The 25342-nt window shown below is 40.8% G+C and overlaps 1 protein-coding gene across 1 annotated transcript in view; it reads right to left on the minus strand.

The window, feature by feature from the left end:
* MCC (mutated in colorectal cancers) overlaps positions 1–25342 on the minus strand; it is a 249605-nt gene that overhangs the window by 177373 nt on the left and 46890 nt on the right. The window contains exons 2-3 of the mRNA XM_018562500.1: positions 20027–20265; positions 17722–17930 (exon numbers count right to left, since the gene is read on the minus strand). Coding sequence (XP_018418002.1) covers positions 17722–17930; positions 20027–20265 — 448 coding nt within the window. The remainder of the gene's footprint in view (positions 1–17721; positions 17931–20026; positions 20266–25342) is intronic.

The raw sequence follows: 25342 nt of genomic DNA on the forward strand, positions 1-25342 counted from the left end.
GGTAAGAGGTTCTAGCCCCTTTCCACTGTATCTAATTACTTTACTTAATGCAAACACTAAACCTGTACCCCGCGCTCTCAAATAGAACCATAGTCACAGTGTATAAGATATATATAATACAACACTAGGGAACTAGGAGAACTATTTCATTATTGACAGTAATGTATACAGTGCAAAAAAGGTCCCCCTGGTTCTCACTTGCTGATTTACTTTCACGAGTCTCAAAAAAGGAAGACAAATCCCCAACCGTCTATAAGCAATCATTTATTACACATTACAGATTGTACATAATATGCTGACATACACATAATTACCAATGAGACCTGGTGTAAACCACACTGTATCACATTCCCCAATAGGATCTGTCTGAGTCACATGTAAACCAATGCAACCAAAGATCAGGCCCTGAGCCCACTAAAATACTAGGATTCTTATTAAAATAAATAAAATTGGTCTGCTTCAAAATAAGCAGATTCAGCCAAATATTTAGTTTCATTGTAAACAGAGATGATCTTCATACAGCCGGACTGGTAACATCCCTCATCTATAGGTAAATCATAGGGACGGTCTTGTAAACACTAGCTATTCAACTTCAGACATATTTGGCTGTAGGACAACCAGATAAGGTCACATTTTCTTCCTGCTTTCATATATCCCACCACACGTGCCACAGAGGCCTTTTGCAGATATATCTACAACATTATATCCACCCTGGAACACAGATGAATCTCATAATGCAGTATAGAAGGATAGAGCACAATTTAATCCAATAAATAGTTCTTGTAGTACTTCTATATTTTGACAGATCACAGCTACAACATCTTTATGAGGCCAAGAGGACTCTGATCTCCATCTTTGTGGCAGGGGCCAAGTTGTTCCCCAAAAAGTCCTCCATCAGTTGATGGAAGGGCCTTGAGGCTCCATTGAAACTGCTGCTCAGTAGAGTTAACTCAAATCACTCACTCTAAAGTCCAAAGAGGGAGAGGAGCGTGATAAAAGTGTTCCCTCCCTTTAATATGCAATGCATACAATACAGCATGATCTCATGTCTGGAAAAGCCACCAATTTAGGCTAACTCAGGGGTAGACAAATCAATATGAAATTTAGGAACCAGCCTGTTTAAACTAGGAGTCTGAAAAATGTATTTTTAGGAGCAAGCTCCGCTGACAACTAGTGAGGGAAGTTAGACGCCAGCTGTAAATTTTAAGGAGCATTGGTGATCTGGATTGGTCCAGCCCTGGGCAACTTGGACACTGATCTCCATCTCTGTGGCAGGAGCCAGGTCATTCCCTGAAGTCCTCTAGCAGTTTACTGTAGGACTTTCAAGCTCTACTGAAACACTTAATGGGTAGGGTTAATGCAAATCATGCACGTTAAAGCCCAAAGGGAGAGGACCGTGATAAAGTGGAAACCCCCTATAATGTGCAATGCATAGAATACAGCACAAAGCGAAAACCAATATCAAATGAATAAGGCGCAGCCAATTCTGATGAAAAAAAAGAACTCTCAGACTTTAAAAAAATCACTGAGAGATAATACTGCCTACACATAGCAAAGGAACGTCTTTCACACAGGCCTGTGCCTCCAACCATAAGAGATGACCACGGCCTTCTAGGATGTTCACCAATTAAAAGCCTGCAAGGCTAAAGGTTACTTGAGCTAAAGAAAGTCTGTTGATTCCCATCAACCCACCTCTTCAGTTCTACCCATAATATAACCAAGTGCCAAGACACGTCAAAATGAAAAGAACAAAGTGAAACAACCAGCAAACTAAAACCCTCTTATGCTCCTGCCCAAGGAACTGTCCCAAACGTGCCTTCCAGCCACATTACATATAAATGTTAAGTATCCCTTAAATTTCTGTCCAACAATTTACTTTGTTCACTTGCGGTGCTTTTAATCTCCTCCATCCTTTGTAAGATGCAGAGCAGATATTCAGAACAATTCATGTTAATTCAGCAGGGTTCCTCTGTGTGAAATAAAGTTACAGGTCGGCGAGTCCACCAGGTTTCTATGCAACATGGAAAAAAACAAAAAAGGGAAGAAGAGAAACTTCCACCTCCTAAAACATTCTCATCAGGAAATGATCATTACGACCGCTGTAAATATTCAAACAAATCTGTTAAACTAGCAATAGAAGACCATCCCCGTAACAGCATGGCTTAACGACTGCAATCTGTTAACAATTTTCCTCAGTGTGCTGATATCCTTTGATAGCTGCAACAGCCACTAATCTCTGTATGTTTATGGAATATGATGGATTTCATATAGAGAAGAAGACATATGGAAACATTAAATACATGGAGCCTGAGGTTCACACTTTTATACTATTTACTGAACACTAAACTGCGATAGTAGATTAGAACATAAATATATAGAAAGCACTGACAAATAATCTTTTGAAATAGGGACAGCGTACATACAACTGCTTACTGGTGATGACTTGCTAGACATGAGCACAGATCAGTGTGTAGTATTCAGTGTTGGGCAACTCCACCTAAACGTGCATCAGAGTATGGGTTTTTTTTTTTTTTTTTTGCTTCTGGTGAAATCCCAGCAAGGCTATGACAAGCTATCCATAGCAAATTTAGCAGTCTGAGCTCAGCTTGCAACTGCCCTTGTAAATTCTCCATATACTCCTATACTGCAACCACTTGCCCTCTAATGGATTCTACGTATAGATATGAAGATAATTAATTTACATTGGTGGCAATAGTATAGTTTGCAAGCGGATCTCATAAGAGGCTTGCCAGGTTTAGGGGAGATCTCCAAACCAGAATATTGGCACATGCCCTATTCCACCTAACCTAGAGCATTCAAGTTTTTAGAAGAGTTTCTCTTTAAGCTTCCTGTAATCATCTGATCAGCAGCACTGCGGTGAGAGCCAAACGGGGATATAATGCTTTGCACAATGTTGTCCATCTAACAGTATGCACATGGTTACAGGAAAAGAAAGCATGGGGCAACCATATGAGCATGCTGCTATTTCTTCACTCTGCAGGCAAAGGCAGGTCCAGGACCAAGCTGTATTATTGAACTACACTATATCACTGATCTGCACTGTACATTGCACAAGGGTCTGGGACCCCATCTCTGGTGTCTGGGTCACAAGACTGGCTAAACACAATTATGAATCCTTTGAATACTACATATATTAACAGTTTCTTTGGAGTTACATTTTAAAGCTGATAAAATTACTACAAATTTCCATAACTGCGCTCATCTACCAGATTACAGGACATCCATGTACTAGGGGAGAGATTAGAATTGATGTTATATTTCCTCAGGGTAGTACAGCTCCATGTAGAAATCAGGAACCATTTCACTCACAGGCACACTAAAAAGGTATTTGTCAAGAAGCAAAAAAAACCAACAAAAAACACCCGTCTGGTTAGTCTGATGGAAGCACCCATTCCCCCACTCATAAGCTATTCACTTAAGACCTGCCCTGGAACTTGCATGTGGCATATATCAGGGAGGGGCTGCACCCATCAGAGCCATCACACAAACTGTGCCAGCTATAGCTTTTTCCTCCTTCTAAACACATTGGCCACCTAAACCCTTAAAAGCACTCAGCCTTGCCCTTCCTATCCATCCATATAATCTGAAAGATACACTGAAAATGCAAAGACAACTTAAATAAAACTTCAACTGGTGAATTTACAAAAATGGTAATAACCAATGAACATAGCAACATAAAGCACACCAGAGCTCTCTCCACCTCACCTGGCAGTTGGTCTACACAAGAATAAATAGAAGGGGGAGGTTTCGAGGCACTGCATGGAGTACTCCCCACAGACTGAAGAAGAGCTCTTAGGAAAATTGGAACCAGATTGAGAAATTTAAAAAGTCAACAATCCTTACAATAGAGACTTGCTACAGAGACAAAAATATTACAATATTTTAATTATTCAGAGGGAAAAATATATTGCAGAGCATTAAGTGACTTCTATAATGAGTAGCTAACACCTGTGCACAATGAAGCTAATCTAAAAGGCAGAACTAGATTTGACACACATGCAAGTGACAAGGAGAGAAATAACAAATGTTTTCCATTGTGGAATGAGGAACATTGATTACACGTTGAGGTATGTACACAGCATACACTTGGGTTTGGGGGTCCCCAGGTTTTGAAAAGAAACTTCACCTGAATCAAAAGTAAAATAGAGGGACCCTTAAAACAGTTTTAAAATGCAAATTAAAATAAGATATTTACTGCATGCTTTTGTTTCAGTGTTTGTGTTTCAGTGTATACTTTAGTTTGGGTTACAAACTAGATTATGCATAAAATGTACCATTTCCCTATCTCAAAGGACTCGGGACACTGAGGAGACCTGGAGCACGTGCCCTGGGTGTCAAGGTCTAACACCCCAGTCTAGGAGAATAGGAATCAGGCATGTGCTGCAATATGCTATTAACCCCATACTGAAATATCAGTTTAGGTGGATGCAACCTTTAAAAAGAATCAGTAATAACTGTACTTGGACAAGAGCATGAATAAAAAAAAGAGAACTGGATGATCAGGCACCCATCATGATGGGAGGAAGTAGAAATAGTCACAAATACCCTATACCTGAAAATTAAATATATATTTTTTTAACTCTCTTTTTAGTGGGCAAACAGCGAGCAGAACATGAACATAAGTCATGTCGAGAGGCTGTCATGCAAACAAGTGAACTTGTTTCTTTGCTTTGCCTGGGAAGAGCATTACATCACTTTAAAATTCAGCTTTAAAATTCAGCTAAAACACAACTGAAATACATATACATGAAAACTGTTTTATCAACTACTAGATGATCTGCAATTGTGTTCAGCCAGTCTTGTGATCAAAATACCCCTATCATACAGCATAGCTGGGTTGGCGACCTCATCCTTCACTGCTGTAGTTAAGCAGTACAGTTTGGTCAGCGAACTGAGGGTGAAGCCACTTACTGATGAAATGATTGTTTTGTTTTCAGCTCCATAAGCATATTCACCCCAAAGATGCTTTGCGGCCGCACGAGAATTTTCACATTCTCGGACGGGAGCGCGCGGGGAAGACACAGGTAAGTATTAACCCTTTTCAATGCCTTTTTTACACTTTTTGCATACATCTACTGATTGCTAGCACTAGATGTATGCAAAAACATCGGAGGGTTTAAGAACCCTTTACATAGAGTCTCAGAAATCTTTAATTAAAGTCTTAAATTATTGCACAATTCTTTCAGCTGAAGACAAGCAAATCCTAGAATACAATTCAAGTAACACTGTACTTCTCAATGCAGTTCTCAAACTCAGAAAGAAATATGCATTTCTGCCACTAGGGGCACTGCAGAGGAAAGGCTCCAGTTTAGTTAGCTTGTGGGCTCTATCTTGTACCTCCTACAGTTGGGTGATTGTTGGTGCGATAGTAGATGATCGTTTCTGTCCCCTCAGGCATGAATTGACAGGTAAGAGAGGGTTTATTTGTCTGACAAATTCCTTTATCTTTATAACCTTTAAAATGATTCCTAATAATGTTCTACACCATCACAGTATAATGGTTACCTTTAATCTGGTCAGTAAATCGTTTTTCCCCCCTCCTCTCAGTAAAATGGTGAGACCAACATCTAGAGTTGGAAACATTTCCACAGGGCAACTTCTGCTGAGAGCAAAGCTGCAATTTGCAAATATGTTCTTACTTGTTTTGTTCCTTTGAGGGAAAGGGGGTGGTTACCTGTTCTCATGTATAGTTGAAATGTTATTAACGTATACAGTCCTTGTTATTCCATTTGTAATAAAAAAAAGTTCAGTTTATTTACTGAATAAGCTTTACTTTTATGTCAAGCATAATACTTTTATATACATTGCAATTCATGTTCCTAGTGTAACAAAAAGGACTTTAAATTTCTAAAAATAATCCACAATTATTTTTTTTCAATTTTCCAGAAAATTTCATTTTTTTTTCTGGAAAAAAAAGTTCATGGCTTCAACATTTTTGGAAATTTTACATCTCTACTCATAATACCCCCTCTCCTTTCTGGGGACTGGATTTTAAATTATTTTTTGTTCTTTTTTTTACATCTGCACACGTTTAGCCTTACAGCAGGATAACATTACAACAGAAAAAATGGTTGGCATAGCTGTATAATATATTACTGGGATTTGTAGTCCTCTAAAGCTGATGGTATTATTCTGCATTGCTGTATAATGGATTGCTGGAATTTGTAGTCCTCTATAGCTGGTGGTATTCTGCACAGCTGTATAATGTATTGCTGAGATTTGAAGTCCCTCTGCAGCTTAGAGTCAGTCACAGAACTACCAGGATCAGTGTTTGCAGCTGCGACCGGGCCCCGGCACTACACCACTGTCCTAAAATCAGTCTTATTATTTTTTTTTTTTTTTAAGAAAAAAAACCTGTTACCTGACACCCCCCAAAAAAAAAAAAAAAAAGTATCAGTAATTGGTATTACTTGGGAGTACTTGAGGAAAAGTATTGGTATTGGTAGTCAAGAAAAAAAAAAAAAGGTATAAGTGCATCCCTTCTTACTGTGATTTCACTGCACACTGTGAGCTTCTCAGAGTATACATTGGAAGCTGCAGCAAGTCACATAGAGCCCACCTCATTTTCTGTCTGAAGAAAGTCATGCATTATCTAGTGGTTTCCTCCCCAGCCTTACAGTCCCTGGACGGCCCTTTTCATAAATTGGATTTCAGTTCTTTCAATTATGGAGGCTCAGCATTACATCCCACCTGAATAATACCCAGCCATGAAGGAATTTTGATATTTGTTCCACTCCTCCCAAAAGCCAGCCCACTGTTTGTACCATGACTAAGGGCTCTTGAGGAGGGCCGAGACAGGGTACTGTGATGTTTTCCAGGAAGCCATGTATAGCCCCTCCCACCAACCAGGAGCTGCCTACATCGCCCAGAAAATCACAGGGGCCCAGTAGTGTTTACATCATTGGGTCTAAAATAAGGAATGTATTGAAAACCTAACAAATCCATTACAACAGTACTACACCTCAACCCATCAGCTGCAGTCTATAAAAGCTTCTCTTCTAAGCAACGTATGTATCCGTGTTTCTTTGTTTACGATGTGAGTAAAAGGTTGCACGAAGGAAAAAAAGGTTTAAATATTTATAAAGGCACGATTGTCTCAGATATGGTTGGGAACTTGATGATAAAGCATCCACAGACCTGTGTCGGGGGGCTATTAAACTGTGACTGTGAATATGTTTACTTAAAAAAAATTGTGCTTACCACAAGCCTGTTCTAAAACATCATCCATATACTAAATGAATACCCAAGTGCTGGGAATCACACAGGCCATGTGATAAGACTTTCAGTCAGAAACAAACCATCTAAGAATTGCTACACAAAAAGGTAAAAGTAGCTTGTAAATATAAAACGAATAATAAAAGATTTCATCAAAACCATTTGTAGGAAGCCGAATCTTATGCTTATTGAATACCAAGATTCACTTAGCTATGCTTGTAAAGAATGCCTAAAGACTTGGAACGGTTCTAAAGCTGCTCCCTACCAGCCATGTAGTGAAAGCATAGACTACATAAGTCATGCAGACCCAATGTTCTAGAGCCACAAGTGGTCCCCAAAGTCCTGACATTGGTCATGAAGTTCTCAGGTTAAAATCTACCCAAAAAAAAAAAGTGTGCATGCCAAATTCCTCATGCATAAGATAAAAAAAAAGAGGTTATGCCATTTTTATCATTTCAAGACTACAAGGTTTATTGCCACATGTTCTTTTTGAATGTGGCTTGTTAGCTTGCAAAGGTTTGATACAAATCAGAACTTTTAGCACACTTCCCCCAGTGTACATTTTCAACCCATGCCAAACATCCGTAATGGAGCCAGATGCCAGAATGATGCAACTGCCCAGGCATTACATCAGTGGCAGCCCAATGACCAAATAGGAATGACACAAACACAGAAGATGGTGGCAGTGGAGGAAAGGGCAAAGAGGGACAGCTCTAATCTGTACGTGCTGAAGGACTTGTAGCAGTGGAACTATAGTTTCACTTTATGAGCTTGTTCACATGGGCATGCACGCCTCTGTAAAGACCTGATCCCGGGAGGGACAGATGTTGCGTGTATTTGCGTGTAGCAGCCTGTACCTCCATAGTTACACACAGTCCCGAACCTGCACATCCATGTGGTTTAGGGAGCCTTCATTGGTCTGCGTCCAAGTGTGAGCACCTGGACCTGTTTGTATGCGTGTAACTGTAGAGAGGTACAGGCTGCTACACGCAATAACACGCACCTGTCCTCCCGGGATTAGGTCTTTGCAAGGGGATTGCACACTGTAGGGACATGCACGCCCATGTGAATGAGCCCTAAAGTATCTAAAGCCAAAACTTATTTTCTAGCTTTCGGAGGGAATGAATGAGGGGGTCAGATCCCCTCTCAAGTTTCTACTGATTTTTTTTTGTGTCCCTACTAGGGATATTCACCCTTTTTTGATTGGTAGCTACTGTCACTGGGACAGAGTGCAATTAAATCCAAAATTAGGAGTCTTCTAATAGAGACAATTGTTCTGAGGGAGACTTCCCTCACTTTGGAGAGATGTCCTCTAACTCCCTGTCCTGTACACACAACAGGAATTGAAAGGGAATCCCACCCATGGGACACAAATGGCAACTGACTTTTTTTCTTTTTACATTCTTTATTCCAGGCAAGCAAATGCAGTTGTCAGAAACCAAATATAAATACTGTAGAGCAAATTCAACATATGAACATCAACATAATCTGGTTACAATGAATATCCACACAGGCATGTATGAAAAAGACTAGAAATGAAGCATCGCTCCTTCAATGTAAACAATAAGATGAGGTCTTAGGTGCTCCTTATCTGACATACCAGGATATTGCTCAAGGTTGTGTGTGAGTGAGAGACTGAGGAGGTATCATTACGTACAGCCTCATGCAGGGTTATGTATACTTTTTGATAGAGGTGAGAATGGTTGAATAGAGGGAGTAAACTCTAGGCCTATAGCACGGGTGTTTAGAGAAAAAGTAATAAACAGAGAAAACAACAGCCATATTGAAAATAAAATAAGCATGACCAAAAAGAAAAAAGTACTGACAGGGATTTTAACCATTCCCTACTCTATTAAAGAAAAAAAAGAGTTTTGGTTTTAGACATATTTTAACCATTTTAGTACCGAAGTACGTATGCAAGTCTTCATCCCAAAGTGGTTAAAACATTTTTTTCTCCAGCCGGCTCCCAGCTTTCAGCATGCTTGTATGAGCCCTGGAAAAGCACAGCAGGTGTGTGCGGCTTCATTGGAGGGATATTGGTACACTTGTAGTGGCTCATCTCCCCTCCACTTACTGAACCCGAAGGTAGCAAAATCAGCGGATCTGGCTGTAATTTTTCTAACTGCGGTGGCCATAAAAGAAGCTGCTGAAGCAAGAACTTCATCAGCTTCTGTGGGGTCCATTAGAATGGGGCTTCACTCACTGGTAACTCCATTTACCCGATGCAAGCTCATCTTATCATTTTCACATAAATTGGGTATTATATTGTGTCTGTGTGCACTTTTATATTAGTGGATCTTTCCTAAAAATATCTATTTGATAAACATTTGTATCATTAGACACAAAATTGCACCTAGCATTATTTAATTATTCTGCAGGGCCTCCGCTTTCAGAAAATATAGAATTGTTGGGGGTTTTAAGCTGAAAAAACTTGCTGCAGTAGCAAAGTGGTTAAAATTATATTCCGTAGGTGCCAACAATCCAGACTGAAATCTAAAGCTGAGTAAACATGGACTGAATTTTGTTTGATTCAGCAGGAATCATTAGGTGGACTTTTGTTAGAGACATGCTGAAAATCATTGGCTGGACAGTGCTTGCAGTCAATCAACTGGAAGAACTGTTTACTTGTTTTGACAGCACAGTTAAGGTGCCCATACACTGCATGATTATCGTACGATAATCGTATGCGATCGGTTTTTCGTACGATAATCGAGCAGTGTGAACGGAGACGTGCGACCGTTTCTACTGTACGGTCGCACGTCTTCTGTCGAACCAGCATGTTCGAAAACCAGCCAGGAATCATACAATTCTCGGCTGGTTAGAACGGTGCTCGGAAGACAAATGCCGAACGCGCACACTGCCCGTTCAGCATTGCGGTCATCGGAAGCCCGCCCCTCAGGGGGGCGTGCTTGCAAAGATCGAGAGTGCGATCTGCCTGTCCAAGATAGGCAGATTGTACGTTTTTTTTAATCCCTGTACAACCATCGCAAGACTAAAGTCTTGCGATGGTTGTAGAGTGTATGGCCGCCTTTAGAGTGGCTGAAGGAAATCTGCCATTTTTTTTTGTTCAGCCTACAAGGCTTAAAGAAAAAAAATCTGATGCGTGCACCAAGCTTTAGGCTCCATTCACACAAGAACGGTTGTCCGCGTGTATTCGGCCATACGAATACGCGCTGAGGCGCTCTAAATTATGAATTCAAACTTTTGCAGGGGCCACACGGTACAAAACCGCTCGGCTTGCAAAATAGTCCAAGCTAAATTTTTTGACGGATTCCGCACATTCACGGCTATAGTAATAGCCACAAACTAGCGGAATCCGTGCAGATGAAAGATTTTAGCATCTGCATGCCACGTGGTCTTCCGCACAGAAAACACAAACAGTATAGGAGAATGGAGCCTAAGGCAGCTCAAACCACAACTACCCAAAGAAACAACATTAGCTTATCTTCATTCTAAGCCATGTCTACCACCAGTTGTTGCGTGGGATAGTTCTAAGTTTTTATTCCCCCTCACGTTTCTTAGAGAGATATATGTTCAGTACTTGACAGAAGTGTATAGATCATTCTGAAGAATTCATGTAATAAAGAAATGTAAATAAAATCTACCATAATATTTCAGTTAAATGAATTCCAGCGGAACATTCATGACTCATCTTAATGACATTGCTATTTCTTAATGAACCAATACAAATTGATACCCTCTTGGTATGTATGTAATGCGTAAACTGGAAAAAGAAAAGCAGACAACCATAAAGCTTACATAAGCTTTTCTGTTTTTAGCAATTACAGCCCCTGTGGATATCAAAACAGAAAGTTCACCACTAAATCCTGCAACTGCTCTGAAAACATATTGTTATATGTGTAGTTTATTTCACGAGATCCAAATCTACTGTACGTACCTGGAAAAATACTGGAAGGAAGGTCACTCTTGCAGCTTCATAGAGAATGTAGTAGACAATAAATGTGCACTAGCTTCACCCTTCATCAAATTTTTATTAAATAAGCTGAGCCCATCCTACATTGATAATATGCTCTTTACCATGAGGTCATTGTGCTGAAATCAGTTACAGGAGCAGCTCATCTAGAAAGGCTTTGCAGAAGAGCCGTTTTTTCGTTATATATTCGAGCACCCCTGTACACACAAGAAATTATACATCTCCATACAGCAAAAATGCCCATAATGGTTAGCTCGATGAGATCCAAGATGATTGGCAATAATAGTTAAAATTCTAATAAATATCTTCTGTGCCAAGGCCTATGCTAGGGTATAAGTAGAATAGAGAGGGCAAGGTATGCCCATTAAGCTTTCGAAATTTATTTCAGTAAAACTGGCCAAACACCGTTATATCTTTTTTTTGTACAACTTGCAGCCTGAACAAAAAAAAATGTATAACAGATTCCTCCATCCACGCTAAGCCGATTGGCTGCAGTCACTGTTCACCCGAGAATTTTCTGAGCAAAGGATGCCGGGCAGAAAGGTGGTGACAGGGCCACCACTGAACGAATGTCATACAATGTGCAGCGAGCTGCTGCTACTACTACCTACCAAGACGTCAAATTACACATGCAGCAGTGCCAGGTAATACTGAAACCATGATTCCAGGTAAAGGAAATCTGAATGTGCTTTATTATCTTCAGATGAAAACATATACGTTAAATGGTTATTTGTCCAAGAGACAAATGGCCCACAAATCCCGGCTGTAAAGAATTTCCATGAGGACTTTATTACGTTTTGCATGAACTGTTCTGGGATGAACTAATGTTTAATTTAAAAGTGATTTTTAGCATGTTTAGACAACTATTTTATGTCTAGCTTTAGGGCCCTTCCAGATGCCTCTGCCCGACCCTGCCAGTGGGAACATTGACAGGCCAGGATAGAACAACCACCTGCTGTAGTATAGTATCGATTGTTAAACTTTCAGCCTTTTTGCCATATATACATGTTTATGTGATTGAAGAAGGGAATGGCGGGAAGAGGGAGTAGTGGCAGGATATTCCCAGTTCTGCTTACTCCAGGAAAGAAAACAGAAATGGAAGGGGGTTTTCTAAAATGCCTGACCTGCCAATGCTTCCAAGGAGTTATTGGGTGGTATTTGGTGCAGACAAAGAAATGAGATTGTCCCCTAATCTAACCAAAACACCAGATTGGAAGAATATTTCACTACTGAGGGTAGCCTTAGTCTCACTTTCCCCATCAAAACAAGGTTCAAGCTTTTGTTCACGTTTTCCAGTGCAGGGCCGAGGAGGAATAACTAATCACCTTCAACAGTGGCTAATCATTGTTTAATGTATATATAACTTGTTTTTAATTAAATGCACTGCACATATGGCGCAGTATTCTTGAAAAAGGTGTATATCCAATCAAAGAGAAAAATTGCCCAGACTAGCTTGTAGCATCTCTTCTATAATGAAGCATCTCGGTGTGTAAAGACAATTCACGTCATTTTTTGCTACACAAATAATTGCTAAAGTAGTTTTTGGCATTAGCCCCGGCACCGTCATACGGGAAGACTGCCTCTAGTGAACAGAGTTTGGCACCACGTTCGTAGACACACAGAGAAAACACTGGAGAGGCCTGTGCTGCACAAAGACTGGCCTCATTAATCTGTCTGAGAACTCCCTCTCATGACCATTCACGATAACACAAAGAGTAAAAAGAAAAAACACAAGCTAGCAGTATGGATACACCATATACAAATGTACTCTACAGACGACAAGTACCTTTTCTGACTTCTTTCACCCAGCAGAAAACATGTTCTGTTTCATCCTTAAACCAGAATACTGCATGCATGTTTATTTTTATTTTTCTTCATCATTTACTTCATTTTCATATGGTACAGGTTTTTTTTGGCATATTGTAAACAGGTTCCAAAGCTTTTATCACATTACATTTTGATCGCAACAGTACGTTAGATGCTACTATCACTGGTGTCATATGACTGATTAGGTTTTTTATTTATCATGATAGTATATACTTCCCCATTACTTGTTAATGGCACCCCAAAAATGGCTTGTACAACGCGCGTCTTTGCCCTTGCATTGACGCACGCCAAACACGCATAAAAGCGTCATAGATAGATTATACATACATACATACATACACTTGAACTTCTGCCCACTGACATCCAAATTTGATCTTTTGTTATTTTTTAATTAGTCAGTGGGGATGAATAAGGAAAAGGAGATTTATTAAATGTATGAAAGGATATTTTCTCATTAAACAAATGCAAGCCTTTTCCCAGCCCATTGAAAGCATAATATTGCTGCAAAAAGGAAATTGGATATTGGATAACAGTAGAAATGTCTTCCTAATATTGGTGCTAGGCAAGGTTCCAAAATCAGCTTCATTGCAGTAAGCCATAAATTTTACCCTTAACTATAATCCAAAAATTGATATGGTGCACATAAGGTGCGCTGAGCCACCCAGTGCAATTTTAGTCAGTCAGTCTATAATTAAGAAGAGATTTTTTTTTTTTATGATTTGCTGATCCAAAGTGAGTATTTCTCACCATAAAAACATGACGCTCCACAGGTTATTTCAGGCTAATGAGAGTCTAGTAGGAAATGTTTTCTTTTTTAATCTGAATTTTCTGCAGCAATGTGTTACCTAAACAAACAGCCCAATTCAACCATCGGATCCACAACAAAGAGCAACTTGAACACTTTATAAAGTTTAATTTAAAAACAATATATACAAATCACTCATTAAAGGTGTTACAATAAAATATACCTGAAATGAATTGTAAGGTTATCATTTTTACATGTTTGTACATGACAATTATATAATCAGATATTCAAGCAGACAATGCCAAATGCTCGTCGCAGCATGGTGCAGTTGGATTCAGCACAACATTTTTGGCGCTGACAATCTGGTGCCTCGCATGTCAGCACCAATATTTTAATTTTGATATATTACAGAATAGATTTCTTGTGGCACATTAAATTGAAGGCACCTTCAGGACTAAGATAGAAGAGATAATCTAATTTTCACTATGACAGTTTAATCATCCGTACGGTCATGGTAAGGTAGTGCTTACGTTCAGCAACAATTCTTTTGCACCTAACAAGGCAAGTTTAAGCCATTCACTGCCAGGCCCAGCCTACCATCAGCTCAGGTGGCCAGACCATTTTTTTTCCGTTAACTTTATTACATTATACAATGCAACAGCATACAGTAATACAGCATATCAGAATATGGTTTTCCAGCATGTAAAAAGCACAATTGATCATTACATGAAAGAAAAATGACTGGTTATGTCAACATGCAGGTGATTTAAAGCAAAACTCCAGGCAATTTTTTTTAATAACCCTTGCAGTGGGGTTACCCCCACACTGCAAGTGTTAAGTGCTTGTTTTTGTCAGGTGCTGACATTTTTTTAGTAAAATGTAAAAGATATACTCACCCAAACCTCAGAGCCAGCTTGCTCTTAGATCGGTCCCTGGAGCCTCTCTCCACTTCCACTGCAGCTGTCTAAGGTCCCAGTGTCATCATGTGCTATATAAAGTGTATAGGATGTGAGGACACCAGTGGATATACCATCGCTGCAGTGGAAATAACATGCTTCAGGGACCAAAGTAGCAGCAATCCAGCTCTGAAGTTCGGGTGAGTAAAGCTTTCTTTTTGGCAGTTAAGACAAAAAGAAGCACCTAATCCTTGCAGTGTGGGGGTAGCCCTACTGCAAGGGTTAAGAAGAAATTTGCTCAATCTAACCCATCAATAATATTTACAAGTCTAGATGACAATATTATGCTTTAACCTTAAATATAATAAATGTCACATTGCATCACAACAAAGAATAATAAGTAAAAGCCAAAAAGGTAACAGTGGGTAATCCTCCCACCATAAACATACTGTAGCATCACGGTGAAAGGCAAGGTGATTATATTAAGAGTGTAATATATACATACATATATACACACACATATACACACACACACACTTTTTATTTTACAAAGGAGGACTTAATTCTGCAAGTTTAAACAAAAGAAAAACAATTGGACAGAGCAAAAGACTAGCCACCAGTATTGACTGGTCTCCTTTCAGCTGAACTTTTCCCATACTTTGCTCTGCATGGTTTTTATGTGTGGAAGCGTCCATTTTGCTAGGTGAAAGGGTTGGCTTAGAATCTTTAAAAAAATACATCTTTCTGGGTACCGCTTAGGCCCAATTAACACTTAAAATGTGTTCCCTAGAACATAGCAAATGTTTTTTGTTTTTTTTTATTATTTCAGGTCCACTCTTAACTGTATGCTAGAGGCTACATCAGACTGATTGACTTCACAATCTCCGAAGACTGTGCCCACCCTTGCAATAAGGTCAGAGATAGATGGATGCCAGACAACAAAGTGAAACCAAGAAAAAACTGGATAGCTTTAACCACTTTTTCTACCTTCTTGACTTGAAGCTGGCAATTACTATCTGTTCTTTGTTAATTAGACTTCTGGCACTTGTAATTTAAAACTGCAGTCCTTGGGGAATCACAGATGAAATTTTTCTCAACACAAGTTCCCAAAATGAAAAGACACTCTCTCAGCCTGATGTTCATTATAATTTAAATATGCTCTAATAGACGGAAATGTACACTGCAGAAAATTACTGCTATCATTTAAAGGAATCAGTTTCTCTGCAAAATGTGTGGAATTTCAATTACATTTTTTTAAACCACAACAGAAAGATGGAAATTTCCTAAAACCTAGAGATTGGACATAATTAAGCGTGCAATAATGTAATGGTATTACACAGTTCAATCAGGATTCAGTATCCCTTAGTCGCAGATTAACATTTCCAAAAAGACATTTATTTAAAAGAAAGAAATCCCGAATGAATATGATGCTGTATAGTGACATTCACATTGCACAGCATTATTATCATAGAGGATGTTTAATGGCCGACATTCAAATTAGAAAACATTAAATCGTTAGACTAAAACAATTCACTATCCACTTTTCCAACTATGCAGGGTGCTGTGCCAGCTCACTGGCCCATAGTTCAGGTCAGGTGCTGGGACTTCTATTCTTTCTTCCCTAGCCAGCCAAGCTGAACTTTATCAATTCTTTCCCAGATTTTTGCTCTTTTCCAAGTGCACATTCAACAATAAACCATGAAAAAGTCATCACTATCCACTTCTCCGTACAGGAGTAGAATACCAACTACCTGAGTCCTGCTTTTGGGGCCTTCTCCCTCAACCTAACAGGTCCAATTCTCCCTACTTCCTGTTTATCAATTTTACTTACGTTCATGTTTAAGAAAATCAAAACTGTAATTGCTAGCATTTCTCCATTTATTATAGCTGCATCAGGAGCTTGAACAAGGGCTACGGCCATATGCTAAGATTACTATATGTAGGTTTTTGGTGCTGTGAACCCGGTGTTTATTGGCTGATACCTAACCCCCTAACATGTAATTTGTAAAGCGTAAAGTGTAGATGTAACCAGGTAAGGGCTGGATCTTGTTTCAATATGTCACTGCTGTTAAGAGTCTCCAGTGTGGAGATTTCCCCCCCGATTTGTTATGACGACCATTTTCAGCAGGATAGGAAGTGATGGGAAAAGCCAAACATTTTGAGTTCTCATCAGGGGAAAAGGTGAGGCAAAATCCTCCAAAGGGGTCACCTATTGCTCGCACAACCCTTTAAGATGGGAATGCTATTTACTTTATAGAGATTTCTTCTCATTTCCTTTTATGCCTCCAGTAAGTAAAAGGGGAATCTTCCTAGCCGTACACAGCAAAAATGACCTGATAAGGGTTTAACCATTCCTTACTCCATCGAAAACAAAAAAAATGAAATTGGAAGCAATAAAACCTCCCAAACAAAATTAATTGGCTAAAATTCTAACAGCACCTAAATCAATCAGCACTACAATTATTTCTATGTAGTGTCAGCACCCCTCCCTCCAGACTGCAAGGGTTAAATGCTTGTTTTGTCTAGGAGTATAGATAGCAATAATTCCCTTATTAGCCCAGCAGTTGGCGCTCTCTTCCACTGCTAGTATGTGGACGGACCTCTCTGAAGCTGTATTAACATTGGGAGAGGCCACGGCTGGATGAGTGGCGAAGAAGATCGGGTTCCTGGGACCACGCTTATTCAAGGCAGGAAGCCTGCAGGAGTGAGGAATGAGTAAAACATTGACACTTTTTTCTCCATAGATATGAGCATTTAACCCTTACAGTGAGTCCAAGGACCACTACTAATTTTTTAGTCCGGTCCTCGTCAACTATGGTTGCTGTAGGCAGCAGATGCAGTTTCGCTTGTAATAGTTTTTCCATAGTAACCCAGTATGCCTTTTAACTTGTGTCTAGCAAAAATGCCACTATAGAACTTTGAGCATACAAATAGAAATACAAAATGTTCATCCTCTTGCATGCTGGTGACCTATTCTCTTGCTGGACTGCCTCCAACAAGAGGCGGCAGGAGCACATCATAAAAAAACCACTCTACCTTGCTAGAAGCAATAAAACTGAAGCAATAGATAGGTATTTACTTACAGTATTGGCAAGTTCCAGGTAGCTTCCCCCAACATTGTTGCCGAGACAGGAGCTCTGAGAAAGAAGTCTTTGTAGAGCTGCTTGTGTGGTTGCTTTACCCCCAAATTCCAAAAATTTCTGCATGATGGAATGATTCTGTGGGTCTGGGCTCTGGAGGTCACGTGCTCCAGAATCATACTCCCAACTCTCCCTAGCTCCTGATAGAGCACCTGCATGATAAATATTAGAAATAAAAAATGTTGGTCACTTTGTTGTTCTCGGGAAAGCTGCAGGTCTTTAAAATTAAATGTGTTTATGGGGTAGAAGTTTGTCCAATCAGAGATTTGTCAGAGCCTTAAAAAGAGAACTAAGGGGTAACCTTTTTATCCCATGGTTCTCTTTAGGGTCAAGGGAGGACATATATGAACGTCCTCCTGTGACCCAAAGCTCAGTATATAGCTCGCTACATACTGAGCGCTGCAGCCGTGATGGATCCCAACAATGCTGTCGAGTTGGCTCTGATAGACAGAGCCAGCTGTGCCCGCCCCCTCCCCAGTCTGTTCCTCCACTCAGCAGGAGGATGGAAGGGGTGAGGGTGTGGGAATCCCTGCGGGGAGCAGTGATCGACAATCACGTTCTCTCTGCAGGGAGATGATTGGTAAGTGAGCGAGCTACAGTATGTGTTCGCTCACTTCCCTATCAATAGAGCCGACATGCAACAGTTTTAATGTCACACGTTGGCTCCAACTATGAGGATAAGTGGAAATCACTCACCTCATAGTTCTTCTTTAAGTAAATACTCGGTCCTTCAGGGTATATAGGAGCATGTGACCTTTCCCAGGATGCAATGCTTGGGCCTAAACAGCCAATTGCCAACACTGTCATGTGTGGAGAAGAAAGTTAAATTAAACCTTTGTAAGCTCTGTGTCGAAGCTTAGGCAGGTAGAGGACCCAACACTCTGATAAAGCAACAAAGTGGTGAAGAAGTGCAAGAAGGTATCAGCGGGTTCTTCTGAAAAGTTGTTTTTTTTTTTGTCACTTTACCCATTCTACACTGTATTAGACATGAGTACGCTGACAATTCACTTCCAGAGCGGAGTAGGAGAGAGACTGTGGGGACCACACTAGCAGCCAGGTGGGACAGAGGTTCGGGTGAAAATATATATTTTTTTGTTTTACACCCTAGACTAAAACAAGCATTTAACCCTTGCAGTGCAGGGGTAGCCCAATTAACCAGGGTTAAGATTGTGTTTGCCTGGTGGTCTTATTTTAAGAAAAAAAAAAAAAAGGTATTTAGCCTGGAAAGCAATTTGGCACAGTCTTGAGTTCCTGACTTCAGGAACATGAGGTCTCTGTTAAAACACAAAAAAAGTGATCAATAAAATGTGTTACAGTGTTTTTAATAACCGTATAAAACGTTCAGCCTTAAGAGGACAGCTGTCCTTTAAATGTTCCCCCACCCCACAGCCATATACTAAAATACTCCTGAGTGCCTAAAGCTTCTTATACGTAGTTGGAATTTCATATGGACATTCGTACAAAAAAAAATCTCATCAGAACATTTGATAATGCTATCAGAGAATTGACAACTTTCGTTCAAAATTTTGTTTGATTTACATATTCGATTTTGGAAGCAATGGACTTTCCTGGACAAAAAAAACATTCACTGCTAGAATTTGTTTCATCAAGAAAAATTTTCAATCACTCTCCGTTGATTTTCTTTCTATCACTACAGTCAAAATCGCTTTGACCCCATTAACGATTAGAGAATGGAACCAATGTTCTAAAAACTAATTTTCAAATGACATATGAACCGTGTACTGTATACCCAGCTTAACTTGCTGCCTTCTCTGCAACCGCAGTCTCTGAAGACAAAGTCCTGGTCATGTCCAGCTCCTACTGAACATGTGCGCTAGTTGGTGAAATTATTCTCATGGCTGGTCCATAATCATGGCAGCCCCTAGCCATCCAGAGGAATACAGCCTAAAAAGTAAAGAATTTGGGTAGGCAACTGCCACTCAAAGGGGTGGAGGCATTTAAAGGACAGCATAAGTTGTCCGCTAGGACCAAATTGTTTTTTTATTGTGTGCAATGTTTTCTTATTCTTTTTAGTGCATATTTGTATAATTTTCAATGACAGATAAATGATTTGCCAATTTCTCGAAATGCTTAATTTAACAAAACATTTGCAGAAAAAAAAGGCAAATGAAATTTAATTTGCCGTTTCCTTATTATTTTCCAAACGTTTTAAAACGTGCTGCAGCACCAAATTTCACATCCTAGCAGCACTTCATATAAAACAGCTTTAAATAATCAGAAAACCCACCTAAGCTGTGATCGCTCCCAGTCGGCCAGGAAGTGATCCGATCGCGCAGTTTTTTGTTCTTGAGGGAGTCGTCAGACAAATCTACTTCCTCCTTTCTGATTTCCCGCACTAGCTGCATACGACACTTGCTGAAATCTTGAAATGAGATCTTCCCATTTTCGTCGGCTCCAAGCTGATGCATGATTTCAGCCACCGAATCCTCCATGTTCAGCTGGCGGCAAACCATTAATAAATCATTCCTGGAAAACAGATTAAACGGGGCATTGTCACAGTGCCAAACAATTGTTGACCCCCTTCAGTGCATGCTTTCAAAACAAGAGCGCACAAAGACTTGTGTACATCGTAGAGGTCGGCAGTTCTAGCCATCAATCTCACAGCTAAATACGACAGTGGGAAACACTGCAAGACTTATCATCCAGTAAACAAAAGTATGAACTTTATTACAAACATAGATGTACTCCAACTCCTGCTTTCATGTAACCTCCAACTATCTCTGAAAAAGTGGACTTAAGGTGCCCTTACACCTTACGATTATCGTACGATAATCGTATGCGATCGACTTTTCGTACGAGAATCGTAAGGTGTATGGGTAGTGTGGAACCGCCAGTACTGAACAATCGTACGACTTTTGTCTTTCCTGCATGTTCGGAAACTTCAGTCGATCGTACGATTTTCGCAAGGTTGGTGGCGTTTCCATACGTCAAAAGTTGTACGATTGGAAGACGAAAATCACAAACACACATAAAATAGACCTCCCCTCCCCCCAGATAAGGATATGAGTTCGGTATGAGTTAGGGCTGTAAGGTGAGAAGTGAGTAGAAGGGGGAAAGATCAGAATGAATGAGGAAGGGGAAAGAGATAGAACGGGTAATGTTTGTTATTGAAAGTAATGTTATAGACATTTGTAATTTAGAATGTGTTTTATTTATGCTTTGAAATAACAAACAGATGTTAATAAGTTTTATGAAATTGGTGTAATTGTGTGGATATGAATCAATAATAACAATAAAAATATATTAAACCAAAAAATAAGAAATTGTACGATTAACACTGCTCATGTGCAAACGAAAATATGTGCGGTCAATTACCGCATTTCGTCCAGGTGGTTTTTTTTAACTACCGCTGATTGAACCTTGCGATAATCGGGGCAGGATGGGGCCGCCATACGACAATCGTACGACGGTTCGATCGGACCGTGTATGGGCACCTTTATCCATAAATTTAACTCCAATCCAGCAGAACCACATAAACAGTGATTGGAAAACAAAACCTTCATGTAGAATTGGGTTCAGTGCTCCCTCCATCAGCTGGTTTTCTAAAGAGGTTTAGGGATCTGCTGTTCAGGCAGAGCTGGTTGATCAGTGTCTGCCTGAATAATAATCCTTCCCATCAGCAAAGACCAAGATAGATGTCTCAGCCAAGACTTTGGCAAAGAGCAAGTTGCTCATACCAATAAAGCAGGCCTACATCCTAAGCGGATGACATGTATGGGTTTATTTATAAAATGTCCGTCCAGCATATAGCTCTCCTATGTGGTGCTGAGGAGCATGGGAAATTTCTATACTCCCCAGCACCATCTTCTACAGGCACTATTGCTGTGCAAATGGCATCCGCCCATAAACCCGTTAGTTTGATAAAACACTGTGGAGGGGATTAACTCATTAAATGCACCAATTTCTACATGCCTGCTTAATTAGCACTTCCTGTGACAAATTTAAAAAAGTGGCGCACACCATTTGTTGAATGGTGGTGCTTTTGACCGTGCTTACTCCAGCATGCCCCATGGTGCAAATCTGGGTCAACTACGATCATCCTAATTTTTCTCCTACCTGCATTGCTCCACCTCACTGGCCATCTATATACATCCCCCTCTTCTTGCTGCATAGCCGATTATCACCGTCATCCCTCCTCAATACAGTATTTACACCACTCTGCTAATTGTATATCCATTCACTGGCATTGGACATGACACCGAGGGACATTCCACAGCCGGAGCGAAGCAGGAGAGTAGTCCCCGCCACAGGACCGAGGATAGGGTAACTATATCCTTTTTTATTTTAGACCATACGTGTCAAACACAAGGCTCATGGCCGAATCCAGCTCACCAGGCCATTTGATGTGGCCCTCGCAACTCTGCTGCAGCTGCGACACCCACTCGTCTCTGCACCCCCCCTTGTCTCCGCAGTCAGCAGCAGACAGGACAGAACACTTTGGACATACTGACTAGTAGGAATGCACCGATACCGGTACCCGGATTAGCCGGGAGGCGTGTAAAAACTTGCCACCCGGCTTCCCAATTAGCAGGGAAGCCGTCCCCATGCTTCTCGTCACTACGTGACGAGAAAGCATGGAGCCAGCTTTCTGGCCAATCAGAAAGCTGGGCGCCGTGTTATTTAACAGCACCTAGCTTCCTGATTGGCCAGCTTCCCAACCAATCAGGAAGCCGGGCAGTGAGTCATGAAGTAACTCCCCTAGTGACGAGGGAGCACAGAGCCGGCTTTCCGGCCATTCAGGAAGCCGGGCAGCGTGTAATGACTCGCTGCCCGGCTTCCTGATACCGGAAGTATTGGGCTATCATAAAAGCATTTGGGCGAGTACTAGCCCAAAATACTCTGCATCGGTGCATCCCTACTGGCTAGGGATACATCGATACCAATACCGGTGCCGAAAATGGGCATTTTCACAAGTACTCATACTCATGAAAATGGCCCGATACCAAGCGCCGATACCCGCACTTTGAATGAGACCGAAGCCGGCGCTGTAAACAGACTTCAAGGAAGGCTGCCAGGTCCCCAGCAAGGTCCCGGTTGCCCTCCTGTGAATTGCGGTGTCCGTTTACAGCGCCTTTGGCAAATGTCTTTCCTGTGGATCAACGCTGTCCCCACCCGCTAAGACCGACCGGGGCTGCTGGCGAGACCACACACCCTCTCTTGGGACCCTGCTGATGCGGCCTGCAATGAAATTGAGTTTGACACCCCGGTATTAAGACTACAGCAAAATGAGCACTAAACCCTTGCAGTGTGGGGGTTGCTACACTGCAAGGGTTAATGTGTAATATACCCAGAGTACTTCTTTGAAGTTTATAAGAGATTTTAATGATTGGGTTTTGAGCTACTTTAACTACTTAATACGTTTATAAACATTGTGTTAAAGTCAAAAAGTGGTTAAAGTCAAAATCATGGCTGTAGCCATGTCCTTTGCATCGTTGTTCGCAGCTCGCACCCGGATTTCACATACAAGCGATTGGGGGGCTGTAGAACTGCCGATCACTTGTATGATGCTAAAAATTACAAGAAAAAAAAAAAATATTAAAGCCCCCCCCCCCCACGGACGGACGGACGGACACAAACACACACACACACACACACACACACACACACCCCCGAGTGCACCAATGTGAAAAAATGATTGTGCCACATGTTAAATATCACCACGAACGTTGGATTGAGAGCAATCATTTTAGGGCCATTTCTCACTGTCAACTCTAAACTGATGAGGGAAAGGAATATCGCCTATGGGCAATTTTGGGTACTGTAGTTTTTTGCCATTTCACAGGCGTAGGCTGTTTTAAAAGGAGAACTATGAGGTGAGTGAAAATTACTCAGTCTCATAGTTCTAGTTGACCTGTGACAATGAGACTGTCACAGGTCGGCTCAATAGATCGGGAAGTGAGCGAACACATAGCGTCGCTCGCTCACCTTCTCAATCACTGCAGAGAGCCGTGACTGTCACTCACAGCTCCCTGCAGGGATTTCCCCCTCTCCTGTCCGATCCTCCAGCGCTGACTGGCGGAACGGACGGGGAGGTGGCGGGCACAGCTGGCTCTGCCTCTAGATAGGCAGAGCCAGCTGTCAATCCCGCAGCTGGGTAGATCTCAACAGTAATGTCGGGCTGTAGCTCGCGCAATACTGAGCTTAGGGTGACAGGAGGACGCTAGTTTGTGACCTCCTGTTACCCTTAGGAGAACTATGGGGAAAAGCCCTAACCCCATAGTTCTCCTTTAAGGCTTGACATGTTTGTTATCTATTTATCTGACACAATTACATCTTATATAATAACCAATTTTTTTGTAAAATATAAATGTGTGCACTAAAATTCACTTTAGTATATTTTTTTCTAAAAATATTGATTTGATCAATTATCCTGCGACAAAAACTAGCATTTATTTTATTCTATAGGGCCTCTGCTATTTTGGGGGTTTTAAGCCCTTTTCTAGATAATTCAGATTTTGACGTGTGCTCTAGACATGGTGATTAAAAGAGACTGCCACATTTTATCAACCTCTGCTAATTACATTTTTGCAATTTAATATTCAGTTACACTAACCCCCATAACTGCAGGAATCTATGCAGTTATGCACTTGCTTTTATCACAGTAAATAAACACTTTTTGCAATGTCACAACCAATGGAAAAGCAGCACTGTAAGCTTAGAACAGAAGCGTGTTAGGACTACACTACACATTCCTCACCACAAAAAATGGGGAGGAGTTCAGGAGTCCCAGAACACTCCCTGATAATATGGCTTGAGATAACACTGCAGAGTGCATAGGACAGCACTGGATTTCTGGCAAGATCATAAGGTATTTTGCACTTCTCAAACAGATAACAAAACGCTTTCAAATGGTATATTTAACAGACCAAAAGGGAGCAAATGAGAGAAGGGTATCGTTTTGGTTTACATGCATATTTTATCTTCATTGAATCAGCGTTTTCCCTCTCGGTTTGCACGCTCGCTAAAGAGAATTATAATACACAAAAAATATATATAATAAGGGATGTAGGTAAAAAAAAATACTGCGTTAAACATGTTATTGTTAATGAATTAACTGGATTAAAGAGAACTATTTGTTGTATTTCCATCACCAAGGCGGTGGGAGACGCTACCATTGCAGTGGTATACCAGAAGTGCCAAGCTGGAAATGAAAGCATTTATCAGATAGACAGCTGAACTATGAGCTGACCACAATTGGGCAGATTCTTGATTAATGACCAGGAGCTCTATGTTCTCAAAACAACTGCTGGACACCTAGAGCGGCCGTGTGTTCCACTCCTGACCCAAACAACCGTTACTTCGCAAACTTTTTTTTCTTTTTAGCCAGATTTAAAATTGGAATTAACTGCCTCCGGGCCGGCCGTAGTAGAAAAACGGCCGGCCCGGAGCTCTCTAGATCTGAGCGGGCGTCTCTAGACGTCGGCTCAGGCGCGCGAGTGGGAAATTGCCGTTTTTTAAAAACAGGCAGCGATGCCTGATACCATACAAGCGATCCGCCGGCTTTAGAGCCGGCGGATCGCGTGTATGGGGTGCCGATCGGTGC

This window comes from Nanorana parkeri, unplaced genomic scaffold (assembly GCF_000935625.1).
Source record: "Nanorana parkeri isolate BGI_ZX_2015 unplaced genomic scaffold, ASM93562v1 scaffold580, whole genome shotgun sequence".
Taxonomy (NCBI): domain Eukaryota; kingdom Metazoa; phylum Chordata; class Amphibia; order Anura; family Dicroglossidae; genus Nanorana; species Nanorana parkeri.